This window comes from Ranitomeya imitator, chromosome 1 (assembly GCF_032444005.1).
Source record: "Ranitomeya imitator isolate aRanImi1 chromosome 1, aRanImi1.pri, whole genome shotgun sequence".
Lineage (NCBI taxonomy): Eukaryota > Metazoa > Chordata > Amphibia > Anura > Dendrobatidae > Ranitomeya > Ranitomeya imitator.
In genome coordinates, this window is record NC_091282.1 from 1196021767 (window position 1) to 1196044013 (window position 22247).

A 22247-nucleotide genomic window follows, 5' to 3' on the forward strand; every position below is an offset into this window, starting at 1 on the left:
CCGATACCTCATATGTGGGGGTAAACCACTGTTTGGGCACACGGCAGGGCTCGGAAGGGAAGGCGCGCCTTTTGACTGGAAAATTAGCTCCAATTGTTAGCGGACACCATGTCGCGTTTGGAGATCCCCTGTGTGCCTAAACATTGGAGATCCCCCACAAATGACCCCATTTTGGATACTAGACCCCCAAAGGAACTAATCTAGATGTGTGGTGAGCACTTTGAACCCTCAAGTGCTTCACAGAAGTTTATAACGCAGAGCCATGAAAATAAAAAAAAAAATTTCTTTTCTCAAAAATGATTTTTTAGCCCGCAATTTTTTATTTTCCCAAGGGTAACAGGAGAAATTTGACCCCAAAAGTTGTTGTCCAGTTTCTCCCGAGTACGCTGATACCCCATATGTGGGGGTAAACCACTGTTTAGGCACATGCTGGGGCTCGGAAGTGAAGTAGTGACGTTTTGAAATGCAGACTTTGATGGAATACTCTGCGGGCGTCACGTTGCGTTTGCAGAGCCCCTGATGTGGCTAAACAGTAGAAACCCCCCACAAGTGACCCCATTTTGGAAACTAGACCCCGAAAGGAACTTATCTAGATGTGAGGTGAGCACTTTGAACCCCCAAGTGCTTCACAGAAGTTCATAACACAGAGCAGTGAAAATAATAAATACGTCTTCTTTCCTCAAAAATAATTTTTAGCCCAGAAATTTTTAATTTTCCCAAGGGTAACAGGAGAAATTTGACCCCAATATTTGTTGTCCAGTTTCTCCTGAGTACGGTGATACCCCACATGTGGGGGTAAACTACTATTTGGGCACTTGCCGGGGCTCGGAAGTGAAGTAGTGACGTTTTGAAATACAGACTTTGATGGAATGCTCTACGGGCGTCACGTTGCGTTTGCAGAGCCCCTGATGTGACTAAACAGAAACCCCCACAAGTCACCCCATTTCGGAAACTAGACCCCGAAATGAAATTATCTAGATATGTGGTGAGCACTTTCAACCCCCAAGTGCTTCACAGAAGTTCATAACACAGAGCCGTGAAAATAATAAATACGTTTTCTCTCCTCAAAAATAATTTTTTAGCCCAGAATTTTTTATTTTCCCAAGGGTTACAGGAGAAATTGGACCACAAAAGTTGTTGTCCAGTTTCTCCTGAGTACGCCGATACCCCTTGTGTGGGGGTAAACCACTGTTTGGGCACACGTCGGGGCTCAGAAGGGAAGTAGTGACTTTTGAAATGCAGACTTTGATGGAATGGTCTGCGGGCGTCACATTGCGTTTGCAGAGCCCCTGATGTGCCTAAACAGTAGAAACCCCCCACAAGTGACCCCATTTTAGAAACTAGACCCCCCAAGGAACTTATCTAGATATGTGGTGAGCACTTTGAACCCCCAAGTGCTTCACAGACGTTTACAACGCAGAGCCGTGAAAATAAAATACCGGATTACGTACCGGTAATGCTCTTTTATAGAGCCCACGACAGCACCCACTAGAGAGAGGGGATCCGCCCCTAGGAACAGGAAACCTACAGAGAGATAAAAGGGGCGGCCCCCCCTCGCTCCTCAGTTGTTTTACAGAGAATAGGAGGAACCGCCGCCAGGTTTTAGTTAACAGGTTCGGGTATATACATATATATATACACATATTTACAACCTCATATTATATCTTCTAATATTTACACCTCACCAAAAAAGCACCATGTGCAACTATATACAGAAAAGGGAGGGATGTGAACGGGTGCTGTCGTGGGCTCTATAAAAGAGCATTACCGGTACGTAATCCGGTATTTTCTATTCGCCACGACAGCACCCACTAGAGAGAATTGCAGAGACTATAGACTGGGTGGGTTTACTGAGTCAAGGACCGATACACCAAAAGTTAGATCAGAAGCAGAGGATAGATCTAATCTATAATGCTTATAGAAGGTATTCGGTGAAGACCAAGTTGCAGCCTTACATATAAGGTCTATTGGCACATTTGCCCTTTCTGCCCAGGAAGTCGACAAGGCTCTTGTAGAGTGCGCTCCCACATGCATTGGAGGATCTTTCCCTCCAGCCTTATACGCCAAGATTATTGCCTCTCTGATCCAGCGAGATAATGTGTTCTTTGTGACTCCGGCACCCTTGGTTTTACCCTGAAAAGACACAAAGAGAGCCCTACTCTTCCTCCAGTCCCTAGTTGTCTCTAAATAGGCTAAGACAGTCCTTTTTACGTCTAGGGTGTGAAGTCTTTCTTCTTCTGGAGTTGAGTGGTTCTCATAAAAGGTAGGTAACAGGATCTCCTGGGATCTATGAAAGGTAGAAGCCACCTTAGGGAGATAACAAGGATCTGTTTTTAAAAGTATCCTATCTGATGTTACCACAAAAAAGGGAGGATCTATAGATAAAGCATGAAGATCACTTACTCTTCTGGCAGAAACTAATGCCACTAATAATACCGTTTTTAAAGAAATATTTTTTAGTGAGGCTGCATGGAGAGGCTCAAAAGGTGATTGAGTCAATGCATTTAGGACTATCGATAGATCCCACTGAGGGACCCGAGGTATGCTAATTGGTCTCGATCTCTCACAGGCAGATATAAACCGGGATATCCATTTATTACCTGCTACATCAAAATTAAAAAGAGCTCCTAAGGCTGACACCTGTACTTTCAGAGTGCTTACTGAAAGACCTAATTCCAGACCTTTTTGTAGAAATTCCAATATTGGAAATATAGGAATATCAGCGGAAAGTTGTGTAGTATGGAATTGAAGGAATTTCCTCCAAATTCTAACATAAATCCTGGTAGTTGAGGGTTTTCTACTTTTCATCAGAGTATCCATTAACCCACTAGAAAACCCCCTGAGATTTAGTAACTGCCTTTCAAACTCCATGCAGTTAAATTCATGCCCTTTGCCTGAGGATGAAGGAACGGACCCTGAGAGAGCAGGTCCTTGGATTGAGGCAGAATCCACGGGTCCGACACTGACATCGCCCTCAGCCATGAGAACCATGGCCTTTTGGGCCAGAATGGGGCTATTAATAGAATTCTTGCTCCTTCTTCCCTTATTTTTCTTATTACCAAAGGTAGTAGATTCCATGGAGGAAAAGCATATGCCAGGTCGAAAGTCCAGGGTACTTGGAGGGCATCGAGTATGTCCGGCTTGTCCTCCCTGTTTAGAGAGGCAAACGCCCTGACCTGTCGGTTGGCTCTTGTGGCAAACAAGTCTATTTGAGGAACACCCCATTGCGCTGTTATCATTTTGAAAATTTTTCTGTTTAGCATCCATTCCCCTTGATGGAGGGTGTGACGGCTCAGAAAATCGGCACGAAAGTTGTCTGTGCCCCTGATGTGAACTGCTGATAGTGACAGCAGATGACCTTCGGCTAATTCCATGATGTCTGATGCCAGCTGCCTGAGTCTGTCCGACCGCGTACCTCCTTGATGGTTTAAGTAAGCTACTGCCGTGGTGTTGTCGGAGAACACTCTTGTGTGAGAGCCGCTGAGCTGAGGAAGAAAGTGAAGTAGGTTTCCTTTTTGTTTAAAATCCTTATTGTTCCATCTGTCTCTGAAGCCTCCCTTCTTTCCGAATGGTGGCTTCCTGAAGGCCCTTCTGTAAGATGGAACAAAGGGATTAGGGAATCCTTTTTTTCTTTCACCTGCCTTCGTGAGTATATCGTCAAGGACTGTTCCAAACAGGTACTCACCCTGACAGGGTATGGCACATAATTTGGATCTAGATTGGGCATCTCCTTTCCAGTTTTTTAGCCATAAAGCCCGCCTAGCCGTATTGGAGATATTAGCTGTTCTGGCCGCCAGTCGTAGGGAGTCAATAGAGGCATCCGATATAAAGGCAGCCGCACCTTTGATCAAAGGGATAGATGCTCGTAACTTCTCCCTGGATACACCATTTTTAATATTTTGCTCCAGCTGATCCAGCCAGACTAACATTGACCTGCCAGTACATGTGGCTGCAATTGCCGGTTTGAATGCCGTGACACAGGCCTCCCACGATTTTTTAAGGAGCGCATCTGATTTTCGGTCCATGGGATCTGATAAGGAACCTGCATCTTCCACGGGCAAGGAGAACCGGCGAGATGTAGATGCAACTGCAGCATCGACCTTTGGTATTTTGGTCCATGTACTCAAATCTTCGTCATCAAAGGGGTAGCGCCTCTTACAGGGTATTGGTACCAACCTTTTTTGACCTTTACCCCATTCCTTCTTAACGAGGTCCTTTATGGCCTGGTTTATTGGAAACACGTGGCCTTTCCGTTGGGAAAGACCAGCAAACATGATTTCCTGTGGTGTTTGGGGTTCTTTTGACTCAGATACCCCCATCGTATTTCTCACCGATTTAACCAAGTTGTTTATGCCTTCAGTTGGAAAGCAAACAAAGTCATCTTCCCCTGAAGAATCAGACAGTTGAGAGACATCAGAGTCGACCTCCCCACTCTCTGCTGACGTGTCAGCTCTAGGTGAGGATACTCTTCTTTTCTTTTTCTCGATATTAATCGAGGAAGAACCGCCCCCTAACGACTGAAGTTCTTCCCGAATTATGAGCCGTATCTCATTCATTTTCACCGATTCCTCCTGCCGTAAGGTGTTATCTATACATGCCTGACATAGACTCTTAGTATAGGAGTCAGGCAGGAGTTCGGTACATATAGCACATTGTTTGTGCTTACTCTTCCCCGTCCTCTTTGCCTAGAATAATACAAGCAAAGGAATCAATATATGCTTCAGTGAAGCTATGTGTACACTCACCCAGCGTATTAATTTTACCGGCTGCGGGGTTGCCTTAGTTTGGGATGTGGAACGGGACGATTTCCTTCCCGATTTATCAGTGGAGTCACTTATCTTAGAGTGTCCACTGCTCTTTTTCCTGGTTTCGCTACTAGGTACTAGTGGCTCTTCCATGGAGTGCACACGGACCTCCTCTTGGGACGACATAATGCACACTGACTGCACTTCTAATCCTGACCTTTATAGTGTAGCCACTCCTGCATACATCCCCTCCTAAATTTTTTTTTTTTTTTTTTTACTCACAAGTCCGGCGTCCGGACACTGGGATCGCATGGGGGAATCCAATATGGCGGTTCCCCCGGAAATGGTCCTCTGACACCGCGGCCCCGGAAGTTCAAGCTTCCTTCCATGGGACGCCGACGCTACTGCGCATGCGCCCGCGTCTGCTGCATACCGGAAGCGCCCTAAGCGCTGCTTCCCACACCATGTCGCCTCTTACCTCTGGAGGGAACGGAAGGGAAGATTCCGCCCAGGGACGCCGCACCGCTGCTCAGCTCCACTTAGGAGGGCATTACCGCAGGTATCCACACTGCGCCGTGCATTCATTAGCACTTACCCAACGGTGTCCCAGCAGGGAGACCGTTGGCACCTTCAGGCTTCCCTGTCAGCCGCACCAGATGAGGGGGGAGCCCGCAGGAACATTCCCCCGACACTGTCCACCTGCTCTGGGACCCCTGTCGCTCAGCAGAGTCGGTACAGGCGGTAGCCCAGGCAGGCCTTCCTCTTCTTAGCCATAGAGTTTTCTCTGTGGGTTCCCTTCTAGGAACAGGAAACCAACTGAGGAGCGAGGGGGGGCCGCCCCTTTTATCTCTCTGTAGGTTTCCTGTTCCTAGGGGCGGATCCCCTCTCTCTAGTGGGTGCTGTCGTGGCGAATAGAAAAAATCATTTTTCTTTCCTCAAAAATGATGTTTTAGCAAGCAATTTTTTATTTTCTCAAGGGTAACAGGAGAAATTGGACCCCAGTAATTGTTGCGCAGTTTGTCCTGAGTATGCTGGTACCCCATATGTGGGGGTAAACCACTGTTTGGGCACACGTCGGGGCTCGGAAGTGAGGGAGCACCATTTGACTTTTTGAATACAAGATTGGCTGGAATCAATGGTGGCGCCATGTTGCGTTTGGAGACCCCCTGATGTGCCTAAACAGTGGAAACCCCTCAATTCTAACTCCAACACACCCCCAACTGTAGCCGTAACCCTAATCACAACCCTAACCCCAACACACCCCTAAACACAACCCTAATTCCAACCCAACCCTAAGGCTATGTGCCAACGTTGCGGATTCGTATGAGATTTTTCAGCACCATTTTTGAAAAATGCGCGGGTAAAAGGCACTGCGTTTTACCTGCGGATTTACCGCGGATTGCCAGTGTTTTTTGTGCGGATTTCACCTGTGGATTCCTATTGAGGAACAGGTGTAAAACGCTGCGGAATCCGCACAAAGAATTGACATGCTGCGGAAAATACAACACAGCGTTTCCGCGCGGTATTTTCCGCACCATGGGCACAGCGGATTTGGTTTTCCATATGTTTACATGGTACTGTAAACCTGATGGAACACTGCTGCGAATCCGCAGCGGCCAATCCGCTGTGAATCCTCAGCCAAATCCGCACCGTGTGCACATAGCCTAATTCTAAAGGTATGTGCACACGCTGCGGAAAACGCTGCGGATCCGCAGCAGTTTCCCATGAGTTTACAGTTCAATGTAAACCTATGGGAAACAAAAATCGCTGTACACATGCTGCAGAAAAACTGCACGGAAACGCAGCGGTTTACATTCCGCAGCATGTCGCTTCTTTCTGCGGATTCCGCAGCGGTTTTACAACTGCTCCAATAGAAAATCGCAGTTGTAAAACCGCAGTGAAATGCGCAGAAAAACCGCGGTAAATCCACAGCGGTTTAGCACTGCGGATTTATCAAATCCTCTGCGGAAAAATCCGCAGAGGACCAGAATACGTGTGCATATCCCGAACCCTAACCCTACCCCTAACCCTACCCCTAACCCTAACCCTACCCCTAGTTCTAACTCCAAACTTAGTGAAAAAAAAAAAAATTCTTTATTTTTTTTATTGTCCCTACCTATGGGGGTGACAAAGGGGGGGGGGTCATTTACTATTTTTTTTATTTTGATCACTGAGATATAACCTATCTCAGTGATCAAAATTCACTCTGGAACGAATCTGCCGGCCGGCAGATTCGGCGGGCGCACCGCACATGCGCCCGCCATTTTGGAAGATGGCGGCGCCCAGGAAAGAAGACGGACAGCGGCAGGCTCGGTAAGTATAAGGGGGGGGAGATCAGGGCACGGGGGGGCGTCGGAGCACGGGGTGGGGGGCGTCGGAGCACGGATGAGGATCGGTGTGAGTGCGAGTGGATTGGAGCACGGGGTGGGGGATCGCTGTGCAGGGGGGGGGTGATCAGAGCACGGGGGGGATCGCTGTGCGGGGGGGTGATCGGAGTGCGGGGGGGTTGACTGGAGCACGGGGGGAGTGGAGCACAGGACGGAGGGGAGCGCTGCACAGATCGGGGGGCTGGGGGGGCGATCGGTGGGGTGGGGGCACATTAGTATTTGCAGCCATGGCCGATGATATTGCAGCATCGGCCATGGCTGGATTGTAATATTTCACCAGTTTTTTAGGTGAAATATTACAAATCGCTCTGATTGGCTGTTGAAAGTGAAACTGCCAATCAGAGCGATCGTAGCCACGGGGGGGGGGGGGGGTGGGGGGGGTGAAGCCACCCCCCCCTGGGCTAAACTACCACTCCCCCTGTCCCTGCAGATCGGGTGAAATGGGAGTTAACCCTTTCACCCGATCTGCAGGGACGCGATCATCCTGTGACACAGCATATGCGTCACAGGTCGGATTGGCACCGACTTTCATGACGCATACGCTGTGTCACAGGTCGGGAAGGGGTTAAAAAATAAAAATTTACAGAAAAGTTAAAAATAAAATAAAAACGTTGGGGTCTGAACCAGACCCGTGTGCCTCCTACAGACACTAAGCAAGAACTGGTTAGCTGAGAGCCAGCAGGAGGGTGTATACTGCAGGGGAGGAGCCGAGAGCCAGCAGGAGGGCGTATACTGCAGGGGAGGAGCTGAGAGCCAGCAGGAGGGTGTATACTGCAGGGGAGGAGCCGAGAGCCAGCAGGAGGGTGTATACTGCAGGGGAGGAGCCGAGAGCCGGCAGGAGGGTGTATACTGCAGGGGAGGAGCGGAGAGCCGGCAGGAGGGTGTATACTGCAGGGGAGGAGCTGAGAGCCGGCAGGAGGGCGTATACTGCAGGGGAGGAGCGGAGAGCCGGCAGGAGGGTGTATACTGCAGGGGAGGAGCGGAGAGCCAGCAGGAGGGTGTATACTGCAGGGGAGGAGCCGAGAGCCAGCAGGAGGGTGTATACTGCAGGGGAGGAGCAGAGAGCCGGCAGGAGGGTGTATACTGCAGGGGAGGAGCTGAGAGCTGGCAGGAGGGTGTATACTGCAGGGGAGGAGCTGAGAGCCGGCAGGAGGGTGTATACTGCAGGGGAGGAGCTGAGAGCCGGCAGGAGGGTGTATACTGCAGGGGAGGAGCTGAGAGCCAGCAGGAGGGTGTATACTGCAGGGGAGGAGCTGAGAGCCAGCAGGAGGGTGTATACTGCAGGGAAGGAGAGAACTTTCTTTGTATAACTTAGTGTCAGCCTCCTAGTGGCAGCAGCATACACCCACGGTCTGTGTCCCCCAATGAGGCAAAGGAGAAATATGGTATATTTGTGAACAAAACGAATATATGGCAAAAACTTGACAAAAGGTTTTGAAAATTTAGCAATTTTCAAACTTCATTTTTATGCCCTTAAACCAGAGCGATATATCACACAGAATAGTTAATAAGTAACATTTCCCACATGTCTGCTTTGCATCACCACAATTTTTGAAACATTTTTATTTTTGTTACGAAGATATAAGGATTAAAAGTTAACCAGCGATTTCTCTCTTTTTTTAATAAGATTTAGAAAAGCATTTTTTTTTTTTTTTCAGCGCTGAGATCTCATCTCCCGAGATCTCCATCTGCGTATGTGCCACCTCCCGGCGGCCATTTTCTCGGAGTCCATTACCACACAGGAAACCATGGAAGGACTGCTGGGGGCTCTGGCCTTTCACAAAATGTCGGCAGAGCCCCCCACAGCACCAGGGACACAGCGCGGCATGCCAACAAGGTATATCCGCATAAGGCTATGTGCACAGGTTGCGGATTAGGCTTAGGAATTTCTGGTGCGGATTCTGCCTCTACTGGCAGAAATCGCACCTGCGGATTTGTCGCGTTTTTTGTGCGGTTCCGCAGCGTTTTTTGGGCGTTTTTGATACGGTTTTCTTGCGGATTTCCTGCGTTTTTTACCCCTGCGGTTTTCTATAATGGAATGGGTACAAAAACGCTGCAGATTCACAACAAAGAAGTGACATGCTACTTCTTTTAAACCGCAGCATTTCCGCAGCGGATTTTCCGCAAAGTGTGCACAGCATTTTTTTCTCATTGATTTACATTGTACTGTAGATCAATTGCGGATCTGCAGCGTTTCTGCACCTCAAAAACGCTGCGGATCCGCAGACAATCCGCAACGTGTGCACATACCCTTATAAGATGCATCCCCATCCCTCACCCCCCCCCCAAAAAAAAAGTGCGTCCTATCCGAAAAATACGGTATATACTTTTTGGTGTTTTGGCGCTTCTATGCAATAGAAACTTTTACTGAAAAAATAATTTCTTTTGTATCGCTTTGTGAAGGTGAAAATATATATCTTTATACTCTTTTGTACTTTTATATATTCTTATGCTGTGAAACAATAAGTTTTCCCCTTTATGCTTGCTAATGCAAATTTAACTGTATTTAAGATGGCTGCCAGTATTCACCTTTGTCCCAGATTCACTCTGCTGAAGAAGCAAGTTACACATTCCAGAAGGACAGTATCATTTCTCTTGAAATGATACTTAAAGCGACGTGGAGAAAGGAAGATTCATCAGATGATGTCAGAGCCAACCAGAAACACTGAATACTAGATACATTGCTTAAACCCTGCCTATCCCCCGCCCTCTGCACACCTTCCCCCAATAGATCATATAATGTTGTGTATTAGAAAATAAAGTCAGTTGCTGTGACGTTGCTACACTATGTAGACATACGAGCAGGCACTGAGTTTGAACCAGCATTTTGTCTGACTCATTCTTCATTCCGGTACCACTGCTCTTATTCTGATTTGGAATGACTGGTGAAGGAAGGGTATTGAGAGCTATAACTTATTTTTTGGCTGATTGAGCTGTATGGTGGCTTGTTGTTTGAGGGACAAGGTGACGTTTTCAGCGATATTTTTATTTACATTCATCTTTTTGATTGAGCTTTATTCCACTTTTTGTTTAGTGGTATGATGAGAAAGCAATTATTTGCCTTTTTTCACGATGTTCACTGAAGGGGTTAACTGGTGAGACAGGTTTATAGTTCGGGTCGTTGTGTATGTGGCGATACCAAATGTGTGTACTTTTTTCCTTGCTTATTTTGTCATAAAATTATTTACTGGTACAATATATTTTGTATTTTATTATTTTGTGATTTTTTTTACATATATTTTTTCAATTTTTTATTTTTCTTTTTTACTAAGTCCCCCCATGGGACTTTCACTTTATGCAGTCTGATCGCTGATCTAACTAACTTGCTAGTGCCGGGTCACCATAGCAATGATCGGGCCCCCCGGAATGACGTCACGGGGGGCGCCGATCGGAGTGCAGAGGGGGCTCCCTCCCTCTGCATGCCTGCTAAATGCTGCGACTGTAGTATCTATGGGGATAAAGTGCTGGGAGTGGTGCGGGCACCGCGACAGGTGTCAGCTGTAAGAATCAGTTGACACGCGGCGTCAATTGGGCACACAACGCCAGTGTGACCGCAAAATCAACACGACGTATCCATACGTCCAAGGTCGGTAAGTACCAGCCAATCTGGACGTGTGGACACGTCCAAGGTTCGGAAGCGGTCAATCATGAGGTTTTAAAAAAAATAAATAAAAGTTTAGGAATCTCAGAAAACAGTGACAAACCTCTCCAAAATTTATAAAATAGAAGAAACTGTCTCACTTTGGTATTGGTGTTATACTGAACCGCACAATAAAGTTCATGTATTTTTACTGTGCATCATAAAAACAATACCCAGACAAAACTTCTTAAGTTTTCCAGTAGATCACATGGTAAATTTGCTATTGGTATTACATGCGATGCCTCAGTCATGAACAATGGCGAGTGCCCCCTACCTTCCTTCACAGAGTCAGCAGGTTTTTGCTTGCTGTTACTCTTTTCAGCATTACTGTACTTGGCAGCTTCGGCGTCACCTTCCTTCTCCTTCCCGGACTTGTCTTCCTTCTGCCTGGTGCTTTCATCGCTCCTCTTCACGTGCTCGTTCCTTTTTTCTGTCCTAATTTCTTTCTTCTCCTCCTTCCGGTCTGATTTCTCGTTGACCTCAATTTTCTTCTCCGCTCTCTCCACAGACTTGGGTCTCTGTTCATCAATGTCATTCGGAGTGTCTTTGCCTAGTGTGTCGCTAATTGCTTCATTGATTGCATTTTTAATGTCTTCAGCTGGAAGTGAAATGTCAGTTATATCTTCTGCCTTGATGAGTGGCTCCACGCTTTCACATGAGACTTCTGGAGTGGGCTTGTCATTCTCCAGAGCCTCTTCTGTGAAGACATCATTGCTCTGCGTTGGGGGAGCTTTTCTGGATGCCTTATCTGTATATTTAAGATTAGAGTTTTCCGATAAAGCCCAGGCCGCCGTCGCTTCTTGATTCAACGAGCTTATGGTTTCTAAAATGGACATTGCGTCACTAGCAACACTGGTGCTGGGTCCAACCATGGAGGCAGATCCTTAGGAAAGAAGAGAAAAAAAAAACAATTAATTCAAACAGGCAAAAAAAAAAAAAAAAAAAAAATCAGGAATTACGAACTGAACACTTTGATAGCCAAATATTCTGATAATCCAGATTGTGTAAATGTCTAAGGAAATGAATTACATAGTGGATGCTTTCCTGAAACGGAAAGTACTTGCAAGCAGCATAATACAAAGAATAGCAGGTTTACCCAGAATCCTTTGCAGTAGGCGGAGCTATGCAAATCATCTCTTTCCACCCCAGTCTAATCCACAGCGCTTGGAATCGCCAAGCGTGCAATGCTGCGGATTAGTTTCTAAATTTACACAGCCAACCAATTCCTACCTGTGGACACGTGTTTCGGGCTTTAGGCCCTCATCAGCACAGGGCTGGAATTGGTTGGCTGTATGGAGTGGGTCTCTCCCTAAGGTGGCTAGCATGTATGTATCGCTTGCTCACCGAGCCCCACTCCATACAGCCAACCAATTCCAGCCCTGTGCTGATGAGGGCCTAAAGCCCGAAACACGTGTCCACAGGTAGGAATTGGTTGGCTGTGTAAATTTAGAAACTAATCCGCAGCATTGCACGCTTGGCGATTCCAAGCGCTGTGGATTAGACTGGGGTGGAAAGAGATGATTTGCATAGCTCCGCCTACTGCAAAGGATTCTGGGTAAACCTGCTATTCTTTGTATTATGCTGCTTGCAAGCACTTTCCGTTTCAGGAAAGCATCCACTATGTATTTCCTTTAAGTAGAGGGCTTTTCGGTCTCTTTCGTCCCGCTACATTTAGCCCAACTTGGGTCTCTCCCTAAGGTGGCTAGCATGTATGTAAGGAAATGAATGAAACTGCGGTAATAAACACCCTGAAGGGGGCTTCATCAGAGAAAACAACTTTAGCCCGTCCTCTGAAGTTCAATCCCATTCTTTTTTGCAAAGTTATTAATTCTGATGAAGCCCCCTTCAGATTGTTTGGGACATCTGGAAAATATGATTTTCCAGAGGGAAAAAAAAAAAAAAAAAAGGTGAGTGCTGCCGTCAGTCCTGTGTCTGCCAGCGGTAAGGGGCATCCTGAGGGGTGTCTCACTGGTTAGGCTACTTTCACACTTGCTTCGGTGCGGGGCCGTCGCCATGCGTCGGACCGACGTACTGACGTACGTTGTGAAAAAAAAATGAACAACGGGGGCAGCGGATACGGTTTTTCAACGCATCCGCTGCCCCATTGTAATGTCCGGGGAGGAGGGCGCGGAGTATCAGAAGCGCATGCGCGGTCGAAAATGGCAGACTCGACACACAAAAAAATGTTACATGTAACTTTTTTTGTGCCGAGGGTCCGCCAAAACACGACACATACGTCGCACGACGGATGCGACGTGTGGCCATATGTCGCAATGCGTCGCTAATGCAAGTCTATGGAGAAAAAAATGCATCCTGCGGGCACATTTGCAGGATGCATTTTTTCTCCAAAACGATGCATTGTGACGTACGCCAAACGCTAGTGTGAAAGTAGCCTTAGCACTATAGTCTTGCAGCTCTGGGGTCCTGGGCTCAAATCCCACCAAAGACAACAATTGCAAGGAGTCCACATGTTCTTCCTGTGCTTGCGTGGGTGTCCTCCAGGTTCTCCGGTTTCCTCCCACACTCCAAAGGTAAACTGATGGAGAATTTAGATTGTGAGCCCCAATGGGGACAGAGATGATGATGTCTGTAAAGTGCTGGAGAATTAATGGTCCTACATAAGAAGGCATTATAAATAATTATTAATTAAATCCTGAGACCATTCATGTTTGGGGGCTTTTCATCCATGGAGGGGGCTCACTCACAATTTTGTCTAAAGGACATTGCCATGAATAAAGATCCTCCAAGAGCAACTTCTCCCAACGATCCAGGAGCAATGTGAGGATGAACAATGCTTTTTTCCAGCATGATGAAGACCATGTTGCAATTGAGTCGGTGAAAAAAACATTGACATATTGGGGTCCACAGTCAGGAAACTCCCCAGATAATCCCATTGACAATCTGTGGTCAATCATCAAATAGTGGCAAGACTAACAAAAACACAGAAATAATGATAAACTCCAAGCACCGATTAAATAAGAATGGGAGGTCATCAGGCAAGATTTGGCCCAGAAGCTGAAATCCAGCTGCCAAGGGAAGGGCAGAAGTCTTGAAAAATAAGGGAAATATTGAGTTTTTGAATAAACTTGATGCATTTGCCAGTAAAAGTGTAAGAATCTTATGAAATGCTGATAATCGTACTTCAGTAATCATAGAAACATCCGTCTAAAAGATTTAAAAACATTGAAGCAGAAAACTATGAAAAACAAAGTTTGTGTCACAAAACTATTTACCACAACTGTACACACACACGTAGAGAACAGCTATGCCTCCAAACCATACGTATCAAAACGGATTATATATATGTTAGGTTATATGTTAATTTGTGAATGCCTGCTGAGTACGCAAAGCATCGGTCCACTGCAGTCTACTAATCTACACAACTTTGGACAAATATGTATATTATTTGAACAATCGCACAATGTAGGATCACCTTCCCCCACTCTCTTCCAATCCTGTGAAAGAATGTCCTGAATGGACCAGGGAAGCATGGCTCCATCTGGTGGAATACTGGTCTGCTCCTCTGTCCATCCTTGAACCAACAAGGTGACTATTAACTGCATCTCTAGTTAGGTAAAGTTGCACAATTTGAACCACACATCCCACACCTGCCAAGAACCACGAAACACAAGCCTAACTTTGGCCATTTTCAGTCAGGATCACCCCCTTTACATCTCTCTCAGTAGTCCGCCACTTGGGCTCCTCACCACAAACCTGAGCTGTGAGCCCTGCACGTGGCAGCCACCACTGGACCAATGACATATTACATAGGCGCCGTATAATAGTGAATTGCCCCTGCAGCCACATTACACTCAACCATGATTTTAAAACAGCAAGACTGAATTACCGGTGACAGGCAGAGATGACTCGGACTTTTCTTCCACTTTCTCGAAATTCGCATTTGAGTCTTCTTTGTTGTTTAGCGTGGCCAAAAATTCTTGCACGACTTTTTCCACTTGAGGTCTGAAGGTGTGATTTATCTTTGGGTCCACAACCTGGGATATAATACGGTCAATTCCAGACTCGAGCATCCCAGACCTAAGGAGAGGAGAACACAACTCAATGGCCATCTTATTACCTACACATCGTAGAAACAGTGAGCAGCCAGTCTGCTCAGGCAGATGCTATGTCGCGACTTGTCTGGAAGAGGTCAGACCCTCGCTGAAACCTAGAACGAGGGGGCTGCGGTAAAGAGTGGAGCGCGGTGCACAGTCTGCATCGACTGGAAGATGCTACAGATGTACACCCAAAGCTGTGGAGTCGGTAAGACAAACCTCCGACTCTGACTCCTCAAGTTCCATGACAAAGACTCCACAGGCCTTGCCAGGGCTGTGGAGTCAGAAAGCCAAACCTCCGCCTCCTCAATTTCCACGACTCCGACACCACAGCCCTGTGCACATCGCTCTCCAGACTGTCCTCACGCCTCCACAGAGCACCACAGGCCTTTAACATATTAAACTACAGGACGTCACCATGTCAGAAGATGTTGTCTATAATGAAAAGAAGACTAAAAAGTTTTGCAAGTCAGTTTGCCAGAGCTGGAAACTTTGAAGCCACATGCAAATTATCCTGGAAGTGCATTGGGGGCGTGTTGGAACTTGGATTTGATCGCACTGCCCCCAATGCACTTGCAGGCTAATATGCATATGGCTTTAAAGCTCGATTCCTCAGCACTGGCACATGGCATTATTATAAGGGAGATGTCATTGTTACTCTTGTACTAGGACGTATGCAGCCGTACCAGTATTTTCATTAGAAAGACAGCGTCCCATTAATAGAAATATTGAGGCGGACAGAAGTCGACCGACAGCCATCACCTCTGGGCTCAGCGCTAGCTGACTGCTTTGCTGGTTTCTACTGATGCTTCTTACTCACTTGAGCACCTGCTGCCGGATGTTATTCCTCAGCTGGTTCTTGTTCAGATGAGGACTCCATGTGTGGTTTGCCAAGTGGTTAGACACAAAATTGTCCACTCGCTGTCTCAGATTCTGGTATGCGGGCTGCAAGGAAAAAGCAATAAGCTCAGCCTAAAGCTGCTGCAGGTCACCGAATATTCACACACATTACAAGGGGGTTGGAGTCGATATACACGGAAAAACCCACGGCCTCATACAGTACCTCAGTCTGCCTCCAAAATCAGAGCAGTTTTCTGCATTATAAAGGAATCTGTCACCAGCATTATGCAGGGTCTCAGACCCCGATTCCAGCGTTTTGTCACTGTCATTTTTTAATATTGTTGCATTTTCTGCTGCAGATCTGGCCATGCTCTCAATGCCGAGCCCTGTATAACCCCGCTCACCCCACTGATTAGCAGCTTTCTGCGTACACTTTGCATCGACAGAAAGCAGCCAATCAGTGATGGGGGCTGGGTCGGACCTGGAGGCACAAAACCCCTAGTCCCGTAGCAATAATCTGCTGATAAAACATTGATTTTATTGATACAACAGCACACAACCCAGTAAGTGACATCACTGGAATCAGGGTCTCACCCCCTACATCATGGTGCTCTCAGATTACATAGTCAAAACTTGCTGCCAGATTCCCTTTAATCCATTTGGGAAAAAAAGTAGCATAAAGCGTACCCCCTCCACCCCATGCAAATTCCAAGTATGTGTGTAACTCCCGGATAACTCCTTTAACACGTTTATTTTTATTACCAAGTAATAAGACATAATGGCGATCTTGAGAAGGTAATTGACATCATCATCTGATGCGCACTTCTGTTTGGAATGTATTTATTTCCTTGACTGATTTTCAGACGAGATTCAAACAGGAGAACAACTTGCAAGTGGCCACTTTAAGTAGCTTTTCTCATGATTGCATACACCTGGCTGTGAAGTTCAAAGCTCAATGAGGTTAGAAAACAAAAAAAAAAGTGCTTCAGTAAGTCAGTAAAAAGTAGGTAGGAGTATTTAAAACAAGAAAATGATAAGGGTGCCCATACTTATGGACCTGTCAAATTTTCAAATTTTGTTTGAATGCAGATTGCACATTTTCTGTTAGTACAATAAACCTCATTTCAAGGCAGAAACATTACTGTGTCCAACAGTTATTAGATATATGAAACTGAAATAGCTGCTGCAAAAAAACCTTTTATAAGACATTGAGCTTAAGATTAATAGGGGTGCCCAAACTTTTTCATATAACTGTATCTGAGTGACAACAGGCCGTGTAGAAGGAGCCCCCGTCGCCAGCAGAGCAGAGCCAAGCCGGGTGCTGCAGCAGTCAGAGAGAGAAGTGCTCCGCCCGGGGAGAATCAGAGCCGCACAGACCAGCGACCGCTGTGGCCCCCAGTCAACTGCGGGGACGAGACAGAGAGAGCGAGACGGGCAGTGTGTGCCCAGTGACCATTATAAAGCCAGGTGCCAGACATCAGAGGAACGCGAGTACCAAGAGCGTGTCGCCTGAAAGAGAACGGGAGCGTGACTGTTATTTACATCCCGACTGTACTAGTGAATGTCGGCCCAGAGACTTGTGACCTGACTTCGCCAGCGTATGTTAGCAGAGCCGCGCTGGGCTTGTACAGGACTGTGGCTCTCACCGTTACATAGCCACTACAGTATATGAGCTAGGGGCAGTGGAAGGTACCGGAGACCGACCATTGTCACCAGAAAATAGTGTTTGCTGAACCCCATTAGTAAAGACACCGTGCCAGCCGTTGTTGGCGCCATTGAGTCCTCAAAAGGAGTTATAGTCAGCGGAGCTTCTGACAAAACTTCGTCACAGGAACTGTTGTTATCTGAGCCGTCATTCTTATTCTTGGACTCTCGTATGTTCATTTTACCTCACGTTTCTTTTCCCTATTCTGCCTACATTTTACCTCACGTTTTTCCCTATTCTACCTACATTTTACCTCCCTTTTTTACCTATTCTGCCTACATTTTACCTCCCTTTTTTACCTATTCTGCCTACATTTTATCTCACGTTTTTTTCCCCTATTCTGCCTACATTTTACCTCCTTTTCTCCCCTATTCTGCCTACATTTTACCTCCTTTTCTCCCCTATTCTGCCTACATTTTACCTGCCTTTTTCCTCTATTCTGCCTACATTTTACCTCACGTTTTTTTCTCTATTCTGCCTACATTTTACCTCACGTTTTTTTCTCTATTCTGCCTACATTTTACCTCACGGTTTTTTCCCTATTCTGCCTACATTTTACCTCACGTTTTTTTCCCTATTCTGCCTACATTTTACCTCACGTTTTGTTTTCCCTATTCTGCCTACATTTTACCTCACGTTTTGTTTTCCCTATTCTGCCTACATTTTACCTCACTTTTTTCCCCCTATTCTGCCTACATTTCACCTCACGTTTTTTCCCCTATTCTGCCTACATTTTCCCCTATTCTGCCTACATTTTACCTCACGTTTTTTTCCCTATTCTGCCTACATTTTACCTCCTTTTCTCCCCTATTCTGCCTACATTTTACCTCACGTTTTTTTTCCCTATTCTGCCTACATTTTACCTCACGTTTTTTTCCCTATTCTGCCTACATTTTACCTCACGTTTTTTTCTCTATTCTGCCTACATTTTACCTCACGTTTTTTCCTCTATTCTGCCTACATTTTACCCTATTCTGCCTACATTTTACCTCACTTTTTTTCCCTATTCTGCCTACATTTTACCTCACTTTTTTTCCCTATTCTGCCTACATTTTACCTCACGTTTCTTTTCCCTATTCTGCCTACATTTTACCTCAAGTACTGACACCCCTGCAATTCTGTCAGATAATACTCAGTTTCTTCCTGAAAATGATTTCAATCACAAATTCTTTGTTATTATCTTCATTTAATTTGTCTTCAATGAAAAAACACAAAAAAGAGAATGAAGTCAAAAGCAAAACATTGATCATTTCACACAAAACTCCAAAAAATGGGCCAGACAAAAGAATTGGCACCCTCAGCCTAATACTTGGTTGCACAACCTTTAGCAAAAATAACTGCAACCAACCGCTTCCAGTAACCATCAATGAGTTTCTTACAATGCTCTGCTGGAATTTTAGACCATTCTTCTTTGGCAAACTGCTCCAGGTCCCTGATATTTGAAGGGTGCCTTCTCCAAACTGCCATTTTTAGATCTCTCCACAGATGTTCTATAGCAGGGGTCCCCAACTCCAGTCCTCAAGGCCCACCAACAGGTCATGTTTTCAGGATTTCCTTTGCATTGCACAGGTGATGCAATTATTACCTGGGCAAGACTAAGGAAATCCTGAAAACCTGACATGTTGGTGGGCCTTGAGGACTGGAGTTGGGGACCCCTGTTCTATAGGATTCAGGTCTGGACTCATTGCTGGCCACCTCAGAAGTCTCCAGTGCTTTCTCTCAAACCATTTTCTAGTGCTTTGGGTCATTTTCCTGCTGGAAGACCCATGACCTCTCAGGGAGACCCAGCTTTCTCACACTGGGCCCTACATTATGCTGCAAAAAATTTTGGTAGTCTTCAGACTTCAAAATGCCATGCACACGGTCAAGCAGTCAAGTGCCAGAGGCAGCAAAGCAACCCCAAAACATCAGGGAACCTCCGCCATGTTTGACTGTAGGGACCGTGTTCTTTTCTTTGAATGCCTCTTTTTTTCTCCTGTAAACTCTATGTTGATGCTGTCAAGGTGAAAATATATGTCTTTATACACTTTTGTACTTTTATATATTCTTATGCTGTGAAACAATAAGTTTTCCCCTTATGCTTGCTAATGCATATGTAAATGTATTTAAGATGGCTGCCAGTATTCACCTTTGCCTTAGTTTTTGCTCTTGCCAAGAATCTACTTTCGTTTCTGAAGCTAAAGTATCGTTTCTGGAGAAATGGAAACTTAAAGTGACGTGGAGGAAGGAGGATCCATCATATGACGTCAGACCAACCAGAAGGACTGAATACTAGATACATTGCTTAAACCCCGCACTCTGCACACCTTCCCCCAATAGGTCATATAATGTTGTGTATCAGGAAATAAAGTTCAGTTGCTGTGACGTTCCCACTACGTGTGGAAGTACGAGCATGCAATGAGTTTGAACCAGCGTTTTGTCTGACTCATTCTTATCCGGTACCAACATGCTCTTAATCTGATTTGGAATGACTGGTGGATGAAGGGTATTGTCGTGACGACCCCGACAATGCCTTTGCCCATAAAGCTCTACTTTTGTCTCACCTGACCAGATAACATTCTTCCAAAACATTTTAGGCTTTTTCAGGTAAGTTTTAGCAAACTCCAGCCTGGCTTTTTTATGTCTCGGGGTAAGAAGTGGGGTCTTCCTGGGTCTCCTACCATACAGTCCCTTTTCATTCAGATGTCGACGGATAATACGGGTTGACATTGTTGTACCCTCGGATTGCAGGGCAGCTTGAACTTGTTTGGATGTTAGTCGAGGTTCTTTATCCAACATCTGCACAATCTTGCATTGAAATCTCTTGTCAATTTTTTTTGTTTCCGTCCTCATCTAGGGAGGTTAGCCACAGTGCCATGGGCTTTAAACTTCTTGATGACACTGCGCACGGTAGACACAGGAACATTGGGGTCTTTGGAGATGGGCTTGTAGCCTTGAGATTGCTCATGCTTCCTCACAGTTTGGTTTCTCAAGTCCTCAGACAGTTGTTTGGTCTTCTTTCTTTTCTCCATGCTCAATGTGGTACACACAAGGACACAGGACAGAGGTCAACTTTAATCCATGTCAACTGGCTGCAAGTGTGATTTAGTTATTGCCAACACCTGTTAGGTGCCACAGGTAAGTAACAGGTGCTGTTAATTACACAAATTAGAGAAGCAAAACATGAATTTTGCGAACAGTGCCAATACTTTTGTCCACCCTATTTTTTATGTTTGGTGTGGAATTATATCCAATTTGGCTTTAGGACAATTCTTTGTGTTTTTTCTTTTAACACAAATTAAATGAAGATAATAATAAAAAATAATTTGTGTTTGCAATCATTTTCAGGAAGAAACTGAGTATTATCTGACAGAATTGCAGGGGTGTCAATACTTTTGGCCACAACTAAGTTTGTTAGCGCCGTATTCGTCCTGCAGGATCATGTTACTTTCAACTGCACAATGAAAACTAAAAATAACACACCGGCAGAAATAGATTTTTTTTCCCACCATTTCACCGCAATTTGAATTTTTTTTTCAACGTTTTCAAGCACATTTTATGACAAAACGACTGTCGTTCAAAATTACAACTCGGCCCTCCCTCCCCCCGAAAAAAAATACAAATGCACACAAGATCATGTACAGCGACATCTACGGGAAAATAAAAAAAGAAACGGCTCGTGGATGAAAGGGAAGAGAAAAAAAATGGCAAGTACAATAGTGAGCTGGGCCATAGTGAGCTGGGCCATAGTGAGCTGTGCTGTGCCATAGTGGGCTGCGCCATAGTGAGCTGCGCTGTGCCATAGTGAGCTGCGCCATAGTGAGCTGCGCTGTGCCATAGTGAGCTGCGCCATAGTGAGCTGGGCCATGGTGAGCTGTGCCATACTGAGCTGCACCATAGTGGGCTGCGCCATAGTGAGCTGCGCCATAGTGAGCTGTGCTGTGCCATAGTGAGCTGTGCTGTGCCATACTGAGCTGCGCCATACTGAGCTGCGCCATAGTGGGCTGCGCCATAGTGAGCTGCGCCATAGTGAGCTGTGCTGTGCCATAGTGAGCTGTGCTGTGCCATACTGAGCTGCGCCATACTGAGCTGCGCCATACTGAGCTGCGCCATAGTGGGCTGCGCCATAGTGAGCTGCGCCATAGTGAGCTGTGCCATACTGAGCTGCGCCATAGTGGGCTGCGCCATAGTGGGCTGTGCCATACTGAGCTGCGCCATGGTGAGCTGCGCCATACTGAGCTGTGCCCAGGAGTGTAGGAGTTAAACAAGAGGCTGTAATGACACCCGCAGCACATGGAGTCGGGGCTGTAGCGCCCCCTGCTGACACCGAGCGCCAGGCTGCAGCCCCCAGCACCGAGGCCTCCGGTCAGCAGTCACCATTCCCTGCCGCCCCCCGGCACACACAGAGACCCCGCACCTTAGTGTCCACATCCGCCAGGCAGTCTCTCCGGAACTGGTCGAACAGTCCCTGGCTCTTCAGGTGGTTGACGATCAGCGACACCAGCTTGGGGTCCCCGGGCGGCAGGTTCGCCATCACGTCCCGTGTGTTCCAACGGCAGCCCCTCCACTCATCACCCAAAACAAACGCAACCGCCGCACCCGACCCCTGACCCGGAAGTGCCGAGGGATTCTGGGAAAAGGCCATTTCTGAAAGCAAAGAGAATCAGTCCGCGGCGGAATGAAGATAAGTGTAATAAACTAGCGACATCTAGAGGTGGAGGTGGCTCACTGCTGCGGGGAGATATTGGGGAACAGCGACCTCTAGTGGTGGGAAATGGTTGTAATGTCCGCATGCGCAGTAACTATGAGAGTGATGATAACACAGGTGCGACCTCTAAGGGTAGCTGGAGGGTAGAGCAGCGATGTGGTGACAGGCAATGGTCTGCACTTGAGGAG

The 22247-nt window shown here is 46.4% G+C and overlaps 1 protein-coding gene across 1 annotated transcript in view; it reads right to left on the bottom strand.

The window, feature by feature from the left end:
* BOD1L1 (biorientation of chromosomes in cell division 1 like 1) overlaps positions 1-21967 on the bottom strand; it is a 105308-nt gene extending 83341 nt beyond the window's left edge. Inside the window, exons 1-4 of the mRNA XM_069744861.1 lie at positions 21769-21967; positions 15648-15772; positions 14620-14810; positions 11047-11655 (exon numbers count right to left, since the gene is read on the bottom strand). Coding sequence (XP_069600962.1) covers positions 11047-11655; positions 14620-14810; positions 15648-15772; positions 21769-21885 — 1042 coding nt within the window. The 5' untranslated portion in view covers positions 21886-21967. The remainder of the gene's footprint in view (positions 1-11046; positions 11656-14619; positions 14811-15647; positions 15773-21768) is intronic.
* Between the last annotated feature and the right edge of the window lie 280 nt (positions 21968-22247).